The 17,173-nt window shown below is 34.9% G+C and overlaps 1 protein-coding gene across 1 annotated transcript; it reads left to right on the forward strand.

Moving 5' to 3' along the window:
- Window positions 1-4,450: 4,450 nt before the first annotated feature.
- On the forward strand, window positions 4,451-16,504 carry LOC116843221. Its single transcript, XM_032813453.1, has 4 exons — window positions 4,451-4,609; window positions 6,904-7,090; window positions 9,862-10,030; window positions 13,049-16,504. Exons 1-4 carry the CDS (start codon window positions 4,451-4,453, stop codon window positions 13,200-13,202), a joined length of 669 nt encoding a protein of 222 aa, XP_032669344.1. The 3' UTR covers window positions 13,203-16,504.
- The last annotated feature ends 669 nt before the right edge of the window (window positions 16,505-17,173 follow it).

The raw sequence follows: 17,173 nt of genomic DNA on the forward strand, positions 1-17,173 counted from the left end.
GGGGGGGGGGGGGGTGTCGGGAATAACGCGTTGTATTGGGGAAAGATAAATGATTCTCGGCAGCTCGCGTCGCTGGAAACGTTTCAAGCTGGAAAAAGTTTCAATCGTTTTTCCTCCCATTCGTTCTCTTTCATTCGGCGCGCGGCGGGGTATTTACCGAGCCAGTTTCCTACCTCCTCTCGCGATTATGGGATTTTATGTGATTACTTATGAGGAAATATTAGGCATTTCTTCGCTCGACGCATTTGGCAAGGAGAATAAACTTCGCCGCCGGGTAAATCTCCTTTACGGCGTGGACGAGGTACCGATCGAGATTCGAGAGACGGGTTATTTGGGATAACGCGTGCGTTCCCTCTCTCGTTCGCGGCGTAACGCAAAAATACATCGCGCGGAAGTGGGGCCGTGGATTTTGTTCGATTAAGTATTAAAATTAAGGTCCCCCTCCGCGACAACGAGGTGAAGAGTGATCCGCGGAAAAACGCGGCGGTGACGAACAGAAGAACAAAATGCTTTCGGGTCTCGGCAAGAAAAATAAGCCGAGATAATCTCCGTCGACATCGTTTGCCGTGGTTATGGAATCGAGCCTTTTCCTTTCCTTTACCATTATGAGATTTCCCGACGTCTATTTCCCGACGCTATCCGCTGTCTGTGAAATGCACCGCATTAAACCGGTAGTTCCGAGCGAGAGCCAGGAGGGAGAGGGGAAGCAGGAGGATCGGAGACAGTTCCGCGACGAGCTCATCGAGCCTGCATGCCGAGTTTTTCGATAATCACCTTTCATAACCACGTTTCCTCGGTTACTCTTCCCATCTCCCGCGTTCCCTCAAACATCTTCCACCATCGCCGACCGTCCCCACGGACCACTATTCGAGCTGATATCTCACCGTTGCACCGTGCCACGTTAGTGTGATCAATCCCTCGGGAAAATACGACGACGGTGGAAGCATCCCGCATAATATATTAGGTATGTGCACAAGTTTTGGTCTTTTCTTAAGTAATAAGTAAGCTTATTCTGCGTTTATTTTCAATGCCTCTAAGCTCACATGTTACTTTTCGCAAAGGAATCCGAAATTTACTAGAGATGCCAAAAAGTCATAAGTCTATATTAAAGTAAAAGTTTCCGGATACTTATCTAGGTTACATTCCAAAACGTCTTTTTTGCCAACGTCCTTTTTGAGGAAATTTTACTCGATACTTTCTAATATATGTAACGTACACTATAAATATTGAGTAAAATTTTGCTCAAAAAGTACTTTTTGGAATGCAACCCTAATCCCGAGCATTCTTATTGTTTTGCTCCTTAAATAAGGAACATTTCATCCTTAAATAAGGAATATTTAAACTTCTAACATAGAATGTATGTATATATTCAATACTTGTACATACATTTTATGTTGAAAGTTTAAATATTTATATTTAAAGCCCAAAACAATAAGATTGTTCAGGATATGTCCAGATATTGGTACTTTTACTTTAATAATCGTTACTTGAAACTTGATTTTTAGATTTATATAATATTTAGAAATGGATGCGAGTTTTTCAGTGGTGCAACGATTGCAAACGTCGCGCATATCATATGATTTACTATAGAAATTGAGATCTAACTCTGAATTTGAGTCTGATTATCTCACGTGAAAGTAACAAGTTTCAAGTAACAACTATTAATATGAGGCAGTGAGGGTAAATATTTAAATAACGACTGTTAATATAAGCGAGGATAAATATTTTGATGTGCGATTGAATTGTATTTTATATACTGAGGGAAAAATTATCTTAAAATCAACAAATACTTTTTTGATGGGTGCCATTAACATATTTACTTAAATCTAAATTCTCTTTATTTAAATCAAATATTGTTTACTTGATTTAAGTAAACGTGATCACTCCCCAATTTTCTATAATTAAGAGAATGCCAAAGTGAATGACGAATTCGAAAAATATCGATAACGTAGAAGCAATCGTTACAATCGCGTAACACGTGCGATCATACTATCCTTTTCGTATTTCGTGTATATATAAATCTTATATAAATGTATGCTACTTTGTTTTATTGTGCTGGTAAAAAATATAACCACGCATATATAGAAATTTTTCTACAAATCTTTTGCGAACTTTTGGGCTTCTATATTCAGTTGCAAAGATACAGGAATGTTTCTTTAAAATTTCCGTTAGCGGAACAAACATACGTACGTTTTGCATAGCATTTTGTATCAAATAAATATTTACATCAACTGATAGAGCTCAGGATGTCTAAAATTTTTTGCCGTTTTCATCACGAGCAATGCTACAATTCATTATTGCATTGTATTTTCATTGTATAGAAACATTTTTGCAAGTTAAAATTAATAATTTAATATCTCAAGCATGTAATTCTGAGTAGGAAACCTAAAAAATTCCATTTGATCTTGATGAAGTTATTTCAGAGATTTTCTCTGGTTTTCGATTTACGTTGCAATAGAATATATGAAACATTTTAAATATTTGCATTTTATAAATATTTGAAAAGTGTCAATAGTCGTAATGTTAAAATTTTTAGTTTTTTATTCTATTGAATTCAAAATAGTCCGGATATAAAAATTGGTAAAAAAATCCGGTATAAAAAAGAGGTTCCCTCTTTTCCTATAAATTATAATTAATATAATTCCGTAAAAGTATATTGATTTTATTTATAAAAATAAAGTGTTAGTTTTACACAATATTACTATTTCAATCGTAGACATAGAAGCCATGTTTAGGATAAGAATAGGATTTTTAATTGATGTGAATGAAATAACTTATTTTGAGGTAAATTTGTGCATTTTGAGTGGATCTATGCTGCTTTTATGCTGCTTCCGAGAAAATCATGGAAGAGTTCTAATGCAGAGTAACGATTAACGAACAATGGACCGTTGTTGTCTGGGTTTATTGTATTCGCCGTTTCGGCGTCGAGAGAGATGTGTTTTGAAGCAGCTACAGAGAAACCGCATTACCGGGCAATCGTCCGTTTCTAATATTGCCTAAAAAGCGGCGAAAGATTGTTGCCACTTGTTATTACTGGCTGCTCCGATATTAACGATATAGCAATCATCGACCCGACCTTTCGCGAGGCGTGGCAAGAGGATACTTGGAAAGTAGGCCAACGAGCGCAGCTTTTTAAATAGCAGGCTCCCATGATTTCGAGCGACTTTAATCTCGAGTGCTTTTCGATATCTACTATCGACGGAAATTTATATCCGAATATGTCGTTGTTGTGCAATCACACCCAGCTGTGTGTCCCAGAATATATTCTCTAACGTTCACGATGGAATGCTGCAGGGAGAAAAAGAATTGGTTGGACTAACTTGGCAATGAACGAACCAAACACGTTCTAGTTGAAGGAAACAGAATTTCTGGTTCTTAGGAGCTAAATTCAGTTCTAAGATTTTTTCGAAATTTTTCCAAAACCGAATTTAATCTTATTTGTGTGTGCATCAAGGAGGTTCCAGCTACTCTCTGGTCGACTATTATTTTATTAATAAAATCGTTCTCAAAATTACTAGAAAAATTATTTTGATAAGATAAATAATATTAGTAAGATAAAATTCGCAAATGTCACAGATGTAGTAATTTTTTTTAAAAGTTACCAAGTATTTAAAAAATGCCAAAATAAAAGTTGTAAGACACATTTGGTATCAATATCAATTATAAAAGAAATATGAACGTGAAATGTATTCATTATTTAACAAATGTGATAAATTTTATGAGTTTTATTTAATTTTAATTGAAAGTACAAATATGTTATGTTTAAATAAATAATAAATATAGAAATGATGTTATTGGATTATTTTAAATCTCTGGCGGTAATTTATCATGAATGTGATGTTGCTATGTTTTCAGTTGCATGTAGTGTCGATTTTACGAATTTTCTTATTGAAATATTTAAAATTTCCCTCAATTTTTCTTTTGACGGTGAATTTACGCGATATCTCAGTAAAATATGCTTAAATATTCATTTTAATATTACGACAGTTTTTCAAAAATCTGTTTCATGTACAAATATGTTAAATTAGAAGAAATTTGTTATATTATAAAGTTCTTATAATACAAATTTACAATTAAATATCAAGGAAACGGTGGAAGATTATTGAAATTTCTGTTATGCGTTGTTAGCTTGATTAGTTTTTATATCATATATTTATCTTTCGCTTGGTTAAACGCTAAATCCTCCTTAATTGCAATTTTAGTTGTTATGAGATCTTTTTCTCGAGACTCTCGAGTCTCAAGTGATGCTCGAAACGAGTCGAATTCTTGTTCCCTTTGAAAATCGCCCTCAGACAGGGGACATCCGCACGGCCATCATGGTGCCGTTCATTATCCGCTTAACTCGCGGTTGCCGACTAATTGACGCTATTAATCGCGATAATTGGCGCGTTCCCGAGCGCGTCGACCCTTACAGTAGTACGAGATCGCCAGTCCCGGCGAAGTTGGAAGAATGCGACTCCGCCGCGAATTTTCGCTAGCTCTCCTGTGCTTCTGCCTCCGCGATATTTGTAGCACAGCTTTATCTCAGAGCAGGGGTGAGTTCGCGCGCGATAAGAGATACCTGGTGTACCCGCGGCCCGGAGAAAGATATGCGGCGACGAAAGTTCAGGTAAAATGGGAACGCTCTAAAATGAGATATACGCGCACGCGATCGGATTGCTTCTCGATCTCGACGATATCGCGAAGGATTTTTATTTATTGAATTGTTCCCTTGCAGAAGAGAAAGTGGGTTGATGTTAAAAAAATTGTAATATAAGTTATAGTTAATATGAAATCTTTTATATAATTAGTTGAACTAACGTGACAATGAACGACGCGTTTTGATTTAAGGAAACAGAATTTCTGATTCTGACAAAACAAATTCGGTTCTAAGATTTTTCCAGTTTCTTTTCCAAGACCAAATTCCGCTTTTTCTCCGCGTGTAAAATTGTTATTATTGACTTAATGAAACTTAATCAAAAAGTGACTTTAATTACTTATTTTGTTCAATAAGTATTATAGAAACATTTAAGAAAATCAATTTTTTGTATGAAAGTACCTCAAAGAGATTAGATTTTTGCTATGTTCATGTGTGTTATTGGTTTCATGTAATATTAGGGGTTTTCTACAAAAGTTTTTACAGCCTGTTAAAATTAAACAAATTATAAAAATGTCATTAATTTATAAATATCTCAAAACATATTGAGTTCTTGCTACATATGCTTTAGATTATTCTAAAACATAGAGTATAGAATTTATTTTTTTGAATTAAATAAACATGATTTTTTCTTTAACCCTTTAAGTCATAGTGTATAATATATGATACATCTTTTTTAGAGCAGTTTTTACGAATTTAAATTAATTTGTAGAGACTTCGAGGCGGTAAATGTGGATTTATTGTAAAGCTTAGATTTTCTTCTAACAGAATCATCTGCATAGAACATAAATTTAGTTATTCATAAAGAAATTAATGTAAGAAAATGGTATCTTTTGAAAAAAATTCATTTGCCAAAAATATTGCAAAGTAAACCTATGGAAAAAAAATGGCTTGGTTGATGCTTTTTGAGTAGATGATGATGCAACTTCAAAAATTTCAAAATTCAAGATAGCGAACTCAATATGCGAGCTAAAATACCAACAATCAAAATAAGTTATATTTCTTTCCGTAAATGAATGAAGTTGAGTCTGTGAATAGTTTGAATTTCAAAAAAGTGATTTCGAATTCATGATCGGCGACCCTAATATTCATGATACATTTTAGGGAAATCGAGGGAGTTTTAAAATTGTCGTCCACCAAATTGGATTTGCCATCTTCAATTTTCAAAAACTGACTTCAAATTTGTAATTAGCGACCTCAAAAACCCCCAGATATCGATTGAACAAAGGAATAGGTTGTGCAAAAAAATTTGTGACTTAAAGGTTAATTCGTGACTTCAAAACAATTCTATTGACTTTTAAGTCATTTCGAAAATTTTCACTTTTGTAATTTTGAACCTCAGCAACTATTACTTGTAAAACTAAAGCGCGCATTGTTTGTTTAAGCAAACAATAATAATTGTTAAATATCTTGTAAACTATGAACTCTAGATCACACATACCTTAGACCATTTTTATATAAAGTTTCATATTTTGCTGAAAAAGATTGAATCAAAATTATGCATTCTTATCTAAAAATCAAAGTAACACTTGAGGTGACCTTGAAAGAGGTCATTTTTGAAAATTCAAGGTCATCATCTCTTTGCTCCTTTGAATTCTCAAGTTTTTGTTTGACACATTTCTTTTTATAGTAACTTGTTTTTGAGATATTTGAGACTAAATTAAAATGAAATAATCTGTACATGTGTTTGACACATTTCTTTCTATAGTAACTTGTTTTTGAGATATTTGAGACTAAATTAAAATGAAATAATCTGTACATGTGTTTGACACATTTCTTTCTATAGTAACTTGTTTTTGAGATATTTGAGACTAAATTAAAATGAAATAATCTGTACATGTGACGTGACAAAATAACGACAAAAGTAGCGGTTATTTTCACGTTACTACTAATAATAAAATCACTATATTAATGATACAGTTAATATAAAGATTATAGTAAGACTTATAATTAGATAATGAGATTTAGTTGATAATAAAAAGTTTAAAGTGGATTACGACGCGGGGAACGACGCATGAGAATCGCGGGCGTTGAGCAAAAATTGTCCCCGGGATCGTTTCTCGCGTATCATCGTTCGCGAAACGTTCGTCACGTTCGTCACGATGGCTCGTGATCACCGGCTGTTCGAATCAGCGAGTATCGGGACGTTTATTTTCCAATCTAATTTCGCGCGCTTGAACGTCGATCGCTGCCAACGTCGGGCGAGAGAGTGGCTCGATCTCTGGCCGCGATCGATGACACCTTCCTATATTTGAAAACCGTTCCAGTTAATCCTCGGCTTCGGTATACCCATGGAGGTTGACGTCAGCATGATTATCGGCTATGTGCTGAAATTTAATTACGACCTGCCGTATAACGCTTCGTACTTGACGGATCCATATGTTCGCTATGACAGATCGATCAACCGCCGTGCACAACCTGATGGAAATGACGCTTCCTCGCCGAGTACGAAAGGTATCACATGTCCTTTCTTTGTTCTGTCGAGCACGCGAATCACTCACACCCTCAACATCCTCGTTGATTCGAATCAGAGGATACGACTCGATGAATTTATTCGAAGGAATCCCCCCCCCCTTCCCCCGTCACGTCTCTGCGCTATCCCCGGCACGCTCTCGCGAAAGATGAGCTTTCCGTGCGCTTACACGCTTCTCAGGTAGAAAATTGTCAATACGCTGGAGCGAGAAGAGGAGAGCGGCTAGGTGTCGGGGAAGAAGCACGAGATTATATAAGAAGTAGCGTTGCAAGATGCATCGAGAGGGAGCTCGAGTGAATCTTTGCCCCTCGATATTTGACAAGTACACTTGGCACTGGAGTGTCGAGGAAGAAGGCTCGATGGGCCGGGATAAGGCGAGGATCCTTTCCCTTTGGACATTAATAAGGCTACTCCAATTCGTTGCGTAGCCCGTGGCTATTCACCCCCACCCACAATGGATGTTAATCCTGCTCCTTTATCGAAGCACTCTCCCCCATTCGCTTTGATCTCTCGTTAATCCCGAACTTAAATTAGCCGAAATTTCTTTCTCCCTCCTTCATTCTTACACCATGTGTAATATCGGACATGTAATAAATTATAATATGTCTCATCCCCCTCAAGCACCTTCCTCCCTTTGACTGGTCTTTGAGAATATCCTCCGTGATATTAACCGTTCGCGATAGTAGGAGAAAGCGATAAAAGTTTCACGTGCTCTCTCTTTCTCGCTCAAACTTTTAGATGAGTAGCACGTAGCGTACACTAAGACAAAAATTGGATAAAAGGAACTAAACTTCAGGTTTAAACAAATTTTACTGCGCAAACTGCAATTATATATAGTTGTGTCAACTGTTAAAAAATTTGTCAAAATAAGTGGATTTAATTGCAAGAATGGTTGATTTATAAATAATGGTTGGTCTAATATAAGTAATTTTATTTTATTTTATTTTTAGTGGAAAGTTAACTCTCTTTCAGAAGTACTGATGCATTTGTGTACTTTTAGATACATTTAGGTTAGTCTTTTATTTTTTAATTTGAAAATTGTCGACAAAATGTAATAAACATTACAGTGAATATATATTTGCTATAAAATTTTAGAAAAAAAACAAAGGAATCGCGTCATATTTATATCATCTTAAAATTAAATAATTTTCTTCTGATTAATAAGTCTATCAAATAGAATCGAATGATACAGTATAAGTACAACCAATAGTTTGTTGGGTTGTAATCAAAAGATTCACCTTTTCAGCAGCATCTCGACTAGAAATTTATCTCATGATCATGATTAGGTTGACCTCAATTGGTTACTAGGTCCGTACAAGGTAATATTATCGGGTTCTAACAAGTCATGTAAGGCTGTGTGGTAATCAAGACCTTACTTCGCCAAATCCTAGCCAGATCTTTACATACAGAAAACATATTTCTTTTAATTTAATACAATTTGTTGAATTTAAATAAATATAATAATTGAATAAATTGTCTGTCTGTCTGAAAAAAGCTGTTTGTTAAAAAAAAGATATTGGCTACTAAAGGTTCATATATTTTATACGTTTTTGTCTTTCCATGGTTTGATTCGGTGTGGCGTCCTACCGCGGTCACCCATTTTATTAGATGCGATCATTGGTTGTTTAAACTTCGAAGATTGAACGACAGACATTTACCTTAATAACTCTGACATTATTGTTATGATTCAACCTTATAGAGAGTATTCTTATAATATATTCACGAACCAGTGTAATAAAACATATTTATTCGCAATAATACAACAGTCTTCATGATTACTTTGGGTTTCTAACCAAACATTATATAATGGGTAATTTAAGCAATAAATTGATTTGAAACAAATCCAAGGAAAATCCAAACTAAAGAAATTGGATTATTGAGTCTAAAAGATTTGAAAAATACTACTTTAAACAATAGCTTTTTTATCAAATAACATTATTTTTTCCAACAAAACAACATAGTTCTGTTAGAAAATTTTTTCTATTAGAAAAAAATGATATTTTGTATGAAAATATGTTGTTTTAGCGAAATAAAGCCCAAATAAATATAATACTAAATCTAAAAATTATTCTGTGCAGAGAAAAAGATTATTTTGTTTGAGAAATAAAGAAACTATCATTTTATTTAATGATTTTAAAATATCTGACATTTCATTAATAACGTGTGATGTTTTCACTTTATCATAAGCTTTTTCTCCCATTCACATTTCCCACTGTATTCAACAATACATTAAGTTAATACATTAAGATTCTAATGTGGTTCTATGATGGACTGTTGTAATCTTATAGAAGTTTTCTTATTTAGTTCCATTACATTCTTTCAAATCCTATCACATTCCTATCACATCTTTGACATAAAACATATACTTAGGATTATCTTACATTTAATCATTTAGGTCCTTGAACAATACACGATAAAAATTTTTAGTCGGGATACTCAGCTGTTAATTTTATAATGGTCTTATAAAACTAAATCCTTAATTGACTTTACACAAACGCAAAAGATTAAAGCAACACGAAACTTTTGCTGAAAGAATCAGAGCGATTAGTTTGTTATGCACAACTTTAAGGTTAAGTTCGTTTGCCTCGTTTCGAGTAGCTTTGATGAATCTTTACTTACAGTATAGCTCTACGTGGTGCTCAAGAGAAAACTATTTGAGCAAGATGATGAACATTTTCGTTAAACAGATCAAAAGAAATATCTATATCTCCATTTTGATCGTATCCGCGCATTAATTTTCGCTCTTCCGTAGACGAGACGGCCTTGATATCCAGATGGGAGTATTACGAGATCCTTGAATCGGCTTTCGAGCCAGCGCGTTCGGGCAAAGCCTGCCTTTTAAAAAGCATTTGCGAGACCGCGGCGGTGCCTTTCGGTCGAAGTCGTAGTTTGACTGCGCAGCTCGTCCACGTTTTCCTCACGTAAGTGTTAATCCGGCGAGTAGTCTCTTAGAATAATCTTTGCTAAGACCCGCGTAGCATCCGCGATTAAGGAATTACCTTGCGTTACGTTGCGTTTGCCGTGCCATTGTTATGGCTTAAGGAAACGTGAACGGTTTACGTTACACGTGCGACTGTGTTACGTGGCGCATACCTGCGACCATCGCACCTGTAATTAGCTTGTGAGACATCTATTTCGAGGAAAAGAAATAGAAAGTTGGGTCGATAGTGCTTTCATATACAGGGTGTCCGGTAACTGATTGAGCAACCGCCGTGTACGGGTAGAACGGGTCAAAATAATCATAAAAGTTATATACCATTTTGAAATTTTCTCAATATTTATCCCGTAATTAATTAAAATGTATAAACGAATGAGCTCACGAGAAGCGGTAGGACAGGCTCTGTGTGTATAAGAAATGGCTTACCTCTTAGCAACGATAAGTAATCAGCTGATCTTGAGGCGGAGTAACGTATACGTGTCGCTTGTTACTCCGCCTCGAGATCAGCTGATTACTTATCGTTGCTAAGAGGTAAGCCATTTCTTATACACACAGAGCCTGTCCTACCGCTTCTCGTGAGCTCATTCGTTTATACATTTTAATTAATTACGGAATAAATATTGAGAAAATTTCAAAATGGTATATAACTTTTATAATTATTTTGACCTGTTCTACCCGTACACGGTGATTATTCGATCAGTTACTGGATACTCTGTATAATATAATTTCGTGTATAATATAATTTCGATAATCAGAAGAAAACAATTTAAATAAATTAAAACTCATGATGATATTTAAACAACATAAAATAAGTAGAGTGTCAATAAGAATCTATGCACATAATGAAAAACGCACATAATGAATTTTACAAGTAAAAATATCAAATCAACAAAATATTATGAGCAACATTTTCTCTGCGCGGGTTTTTTTTCTTTTAATGGTAGAGAAAATTAAAATTACCAAACAAGAAAATTGAGAAAGAAATAAGCAATAATCAAGAGTTAAAATCAATGAGAAAAGTAAAAAGAAAAAAGAACAAATCAGTATATCTTATATAAAGTAAAACTCTATAGATATTCGATTAATACAAAGTAAATCTTTCTTCACAGAAAAAAAATAGAAAATTAGGTCGACAATACTATAATATTATACAATATAATTTAAGGTTACGGTAATCGCACGTCAAAGAAAAAAAAACAAATTACAATTAGAAACGCGATCAATTATAAAAAAATATCAGTTTAATGAAGGTATAATATGCAAAAATTTCGGCTCTATTTTAGACCCTTTTCAATACTATAAAAGAGCAAAATCCTAAAATAAGAAAATAAAGAAAAAAATAGATTATAGTCAAAAATAAAAAGTCAGAGAAAGAAAAGTAAAAAAGGAAGGAAATTAAACGGTGTACAGGATATTCGATAACTCACGGAGGAGCCGCGGTATATAAATAGATTAGGTCAAACTGAACAAAAATTCCTCCACCATTTTGCGAACAACCACATAAAATTTCGAGTTATTAATCCAAGAAGATTCGTGAATGATGATGGTAGATAAGTAATAGAGAAGTCTGCCGCTATATACTTGTATATTAGGTCAAACTGAACAAAAAAGTTCTCTACCGTCTTCGAAATGACCACATAGATGTTTAGTTATTAATTAAAAAAAGATTGGTGCATTATTGCGTACAACTGTACATCAAATTTTAATTAATAACTAAACGTGGTCATTTGGAAAACGGTAGATGACTTTTTGGTTCAGTTTGACTTAATAGTATAGAAGTATACAGCGGCAGACGTCGCCATCACAGTTCATCTATTGTATGGCGCGTAATCATTCACAAATCTTCTTTGATTAATAACTCCAAATTGTTTGTTCTCAAAATAATAGAAGATTTTTTTGTTTAGTTTGACCTGATCTACTTGTAGGGTAAACTCGGATATTATGGTTATACTAGAAAGGTGGCCATAGATGGCTGTAATTTCTTTAATAATTGCAAAACATTGTGTAATCAGTCACAAAGATAATCGATATTTATCGTAGTGTATGTGCGTACATTTTTCGAAATAACAAGATTATGAATATTAGACTATATTTTTATTTTCGACTACCTGTAAAATTTCTCATGTGTCCACTAAAATTTGCTGTAATTCCGAATAAATTACAGTTAAGCTATCGCAATCAACGTTAGATACATAAAGTAGGTATGTAAATTGTAATATAACATGCATTTTTATTTTTGTTTTCACTATTTGTTTATAAGTACTATTATAACCGTCTTTCACTCACATTTTGGGTAAGATGGCCCACTATCATTTTAACATTTATAAAACGAAGTCGTTATATTTCAAAAATTACTTTCAATATTACAGTAATTAAATCTTATGTGCAATATGTTTTGATAAAAAATGAGATTTAGAATTTAAATTTTGTAATAAAAGTTTCTATTTAAGTTTAAATCTTATCAAAGTTTAAATTTTGTAATAAAAGTTTCTATTTTATATGTGTATTATATTTTTCACAAATAATACGTATTAAATATCCTATACTAAAATGAATATGTCAAATTATGTTTTTTTCATTATTTTATAAAATAATAGGAAATGCAGAATCTTGAACATAAAATATGTATGGGTCATCTATTCTTTATGGCCATCTTGTCTTAAAAATTTAGGTAAGATGGCCAATGCTCATGTTTTGATATTTTTGTAATAAATAATTTCACTGAAATATTTTCCTTTTAACTCTGATGGTATTATATACTGTAGACTTCAGTGAAGTAATGTGCCAAACGCTATTAAAAAATAACAATAAGAAATGTATTTTTTTTGCATTTTAAAAAAGTATGGCTATATTATCCGAGTTTACCCTACATCGTGACTTCTCTGTAAGTTAACGGACACCCTATATATTCCGCGATGTGTCAAATTTTAGACTTCACGTCACAGATGCGACGTGCTCGGGCTATCAACTCGATCGGAGAAGTAATCTGTTTATATTTCAGGCCCTCGACCACATCCGAACCGTTCAGGCACGCCTTCGATCAGGAGTATCGCGCCGCTGAAGCTGCAGGGCGACGAGACGGCGGGAGTTGCGAGCGCTTGTTCACGGAATGCCCGGAGAGTCTTTTGGAATACTTCACCGAAATATTCGAGTGATCGGCCCGCCGGCGACGTTATTATTCTTTCGGCGACACGCCCTGGAATTAATCCTTTTTTTTTTATCAGGAACACAACCTCTATTGTTCTGCGCAATAATAAGCATCGCGGCATTAAATATTTGAACATTCACGGGAAGTTGCTTAATATCCCGTCGGGGAAAACAAAGGGTTAATTAGCAAATTATCACAGGTGGTCTGACTTCGCCTGGAAGTTCGTTAATTTCCGCGTAGCCTCTTCCACAGCGTATTCTAACTGAAAGGAAGTCTTAAAAGGACAATAACGTTGCCCATGAGCGAAGACGTGCCACGAGAATTTATAGAAAAATTGATAATGACGTTCTTGATACACACCGTTTCACCGCGTCAGCACCGCGCGCATGAATAAAACGTGGAAAAGCTAATGAATGAACAATAATTAGCGCGCGTCGTTATCACATTTCAGGCTTTGATAATTGACATAACATTTCTTTGTGATCTGCGTGCGTGAACTCTTCATCACGAATGTCAAAGTAGGTTTAAGATTTGATAAGATTTGAGAAATAATACGTTACTGTTACGAATTATTTTTTCGATAGTACCGACTTAGTAATGACGTTACATTTTCATTAGTAACGCCATTAGTAACACAATTACATTTCTTGAGCAAATACAACAAATGTAATTTCTTCTATTATTACTTTGTATATATACAATACATGTACAATACATGGAATGAGTACGGTAATAGTAACGGAAAAGTCTACGAAATTTCCTGAAAAAAGTAATGTAAATTGTAATGGCTCGTTACTTCATCAATAACGATAACGGTGATGAGTTATTTTTTTTTTAATGGGTAACATTTAATTTTTTTCTAAATGAATAATGGTAATGAGTTACTCTTCAAAACAAGTAACGAATTATTTTCCAAAATAAATAACAATAACAGTAACAAGTTATTTTTCTCAAAATAAATAATAATAACAATAACAAGTTAATTTTCAAAAAGACTAGCGGTGACGGTAACAAGTTACTTTTTCCAAAATGAATAACGGTGAGAGTATCAAGTTATTTTTCAAAATAAATAATGGTAATGGTAACAAATTATTTTTTAAACTGTAAGTAATGATAACAAAATAATTAACTATAAGAGTAACAAGTTATTTTTTAAAATAAATAACGGTTATGGTGACAAATTATTTTTCAAAGTAATGATAACGGTAAAGGTAATGAGTTATTTTTCAAAATGAGTTAACGATAACAGTAATTAATTATTTATTCAAAATGCGTGTCAACAAAGATAACAAGTTATTTTTCTTAAAATAAATAATCGTAACAGTAAAAAGTTATTTTGTAAATAATCGTAACAGTAAAAAGTTATTTTTCAAAAAGAAATAACGAGTTATTTTCCAAAACGCGTGACAATTCCGATAACGAGTTATTTTGTTCGCAATAAGTAACAGTACAATAATACAGTACAGTAAGTTATTTTCCAAAAAGAATAACGGTAACGAATTGTTTCTCAAAATAGATAGAAGTAACAAATTATTTTTTAAAATGGGTAACATTAACGGTAACGATTTACTGTTTTCAACGAGTATCGAGCAAGCAACGGTAACGAGTTACTTTGCAAAATTAACTTTTCCAACCGTTTATTGACATCAGGATTAACGTGCGACACCGCCGGAAAGAAATAACCGAAGATTGCGGGCGCAAACCGAATAAACTTTTTAATAACAGCCGCCTCCATCGCAACGCATGGTGATTAGTGACCGGTTTCGGCCTCTATAAATTTCGAGCGGACCATTTTCTCCTCGCATGCAGCTGTTATCGAGAACGCGAGTATTGGCAATAACGTCCGATATAACTGCGTCACGTCCTGTCGCCGGCATCCTCCGCGTTTCTCGGTTCGGCGCGCGTCCTCTCACCGTGCCGCCCCTCGCGCGTCCATTCATCCCTCCTCACTCTCCTTAATATTTGTAATATCGGCTCCGACGATCCGCACGGCCATCCTAGCTCGTAACTCACTTTTTACGCGAACGAGCTCTGCGCATCCCGACCCTATCTCGGGGTGTCCACGGCTGTCCAGGAACTAGCAGAACCAACCTGGGGGATCCTCTTAATACGCAGGACGCGCGGATTCCTGCCGCACGGAGGATCGTTTTGCCTTATCGAGTGTGTACGGGAGACGTAGGGAGGAATTGGCGTAGTTTTCTGTGCACACACCGCCGCGAAATGTATTGTTCACGAATGGATCCCGCCACGGAAATTGAATTACAACTTCGGAACGACGTAATAAAACTCCTCACCCTCGTCGCGCGCATATCCTCCGCCGTGTTCGTCGGGCTTCTTGTCGCAGGGGCTTCTAGCGCGAGAGGAAAAAGCGGCGAAACGCGATCCCGGCTGTTTCCCCTAGGCGGTTTCAACGAGAGCCTAGCTTCACTTTATCCACCGGCGAGAAGCAGACTGTGATTCGCGACGGAAACGCAGTCCGTGTTTACCGCGCTCAACGTAGCCAGAAGTGACCGTTAATCATTTATCTCGAGCACCTCCAAGGTGCTGACGAACAATGGGTTTATATCGCTTTTTGTTCTGTTTTCGTCTCGTTTTCGTCAGTTTGTTTTGTTGTTGTTTTTTTTTTTCAATTTTTCCTTTTAAGTGGCACGTACAACCGGGCCGCTGCGGAAAATGGATCCTCCGATACCGCCATTGTTGGCCGGCGTGATAAACTGACCCCGCATACGTCTTCTTTTGTTTCAGAAATGCCCTGCGCGCTGTTACGTAACCATTTATTTTTTTTAGTCCGACACCGATTTCGGGCATTGTATCCCGTGATCCAACGTCTCGCGCGACTAAGAGAAACAATTGTAATCGCGGAAGCGTCATCCGCCGAGTTGTCGAACAAGCATTTGATCGTTTTGATTGTTCGATCATATTAATTAGTCACATTGTTGGTTAATTAATTTTTTAGCGATTGTCAAGGAGTAAAATTTATATAGGGTGTGCTATAACTCACAGAAGAGTCGCGGTACACAGAGTGTTGCAATAACATACAACTCATTATAACGGGTTGCCTATCCGTGAGGTGCGCGCGTCCAGACGATAACGCAAAGATTAATAACGCTAGTCTCTCACCTATCTTTCGAACGAAGTTGCAATATTTCTAGTTATCAAGATTTCAACGAGTCCGTCAGACTCAGCTCCGAATACATCGTATTTTTTTATGTTAAAGAAAATGTTTAAAATATCTACTATTAAAGATATATTAATAATAAAAAAATATTATAATATATTATAGATTTGATAAACATAGATTTATATTATGTTAAGATAAGGATATTATTTATATTATGTTAAAATAAAGATATATTATAAAAAATAATGTTAACGAATTATGTTAATGAAAAAATATTATTTGTATTAAATATAAAAAATATATCTTATTTGTTATATTATAATAAATCTCGATAACTAGAAATACTGCAACTTTATTCGAAAGATAGGTGAGTGACTAGACCGGCAATCTCTGCGTCTTACCGTCTTAACGCGCGCGCCTCACGGATAGGCAACCCGCTAAGATGAGCTGTATGTTGTTGCAACATCCTGTATAGGTAGATTAAGTCAAGCAGAAAATTCCTCTACCATTTTGCGAACACGTAAAATTTTGAGTTATTAATCAAAGAAAATTCATAAATAATTACGCGCCATATAGTAGATGAGTTGTGATGACAACGTCTGCCGCTATATGCTTGTATATTAGATTAAATTGAACAAAAAAGTTCTCTATCATTTTCTAAATAACCACGTACATGTTTAGTTATTAAGGTGGGCGTTTCATGTAATGAGTTAAAAATGTCGAATTTTGTTTGCATAATTTAATATTTTAACCCATCAAGATTATGTTCCTTGAGTTTTAAAACGAAATTCGTAGAATTAACGTAGTTACAGACGATTTAATTATTGACCCTCAAGCAAGTAAAATATCGAGCGTGC

Source organism: Odontomachus brunneus, unplaced genomic scaffold, assembly GCF_010583005.1.
Source record: "Odontomachus brunneus isolate Ranch 3 - 2012 unplaced genomic scaffold, Obru_v1 Obru_scaffold_003, whole genome shotgun sequence".
Lineage (NCBI taxonomy): Eukaryota > Metazoa > Arthropoda > Insecta > Hymenoptera > Formicidae > Odontomachus > Odontomachus brunneus.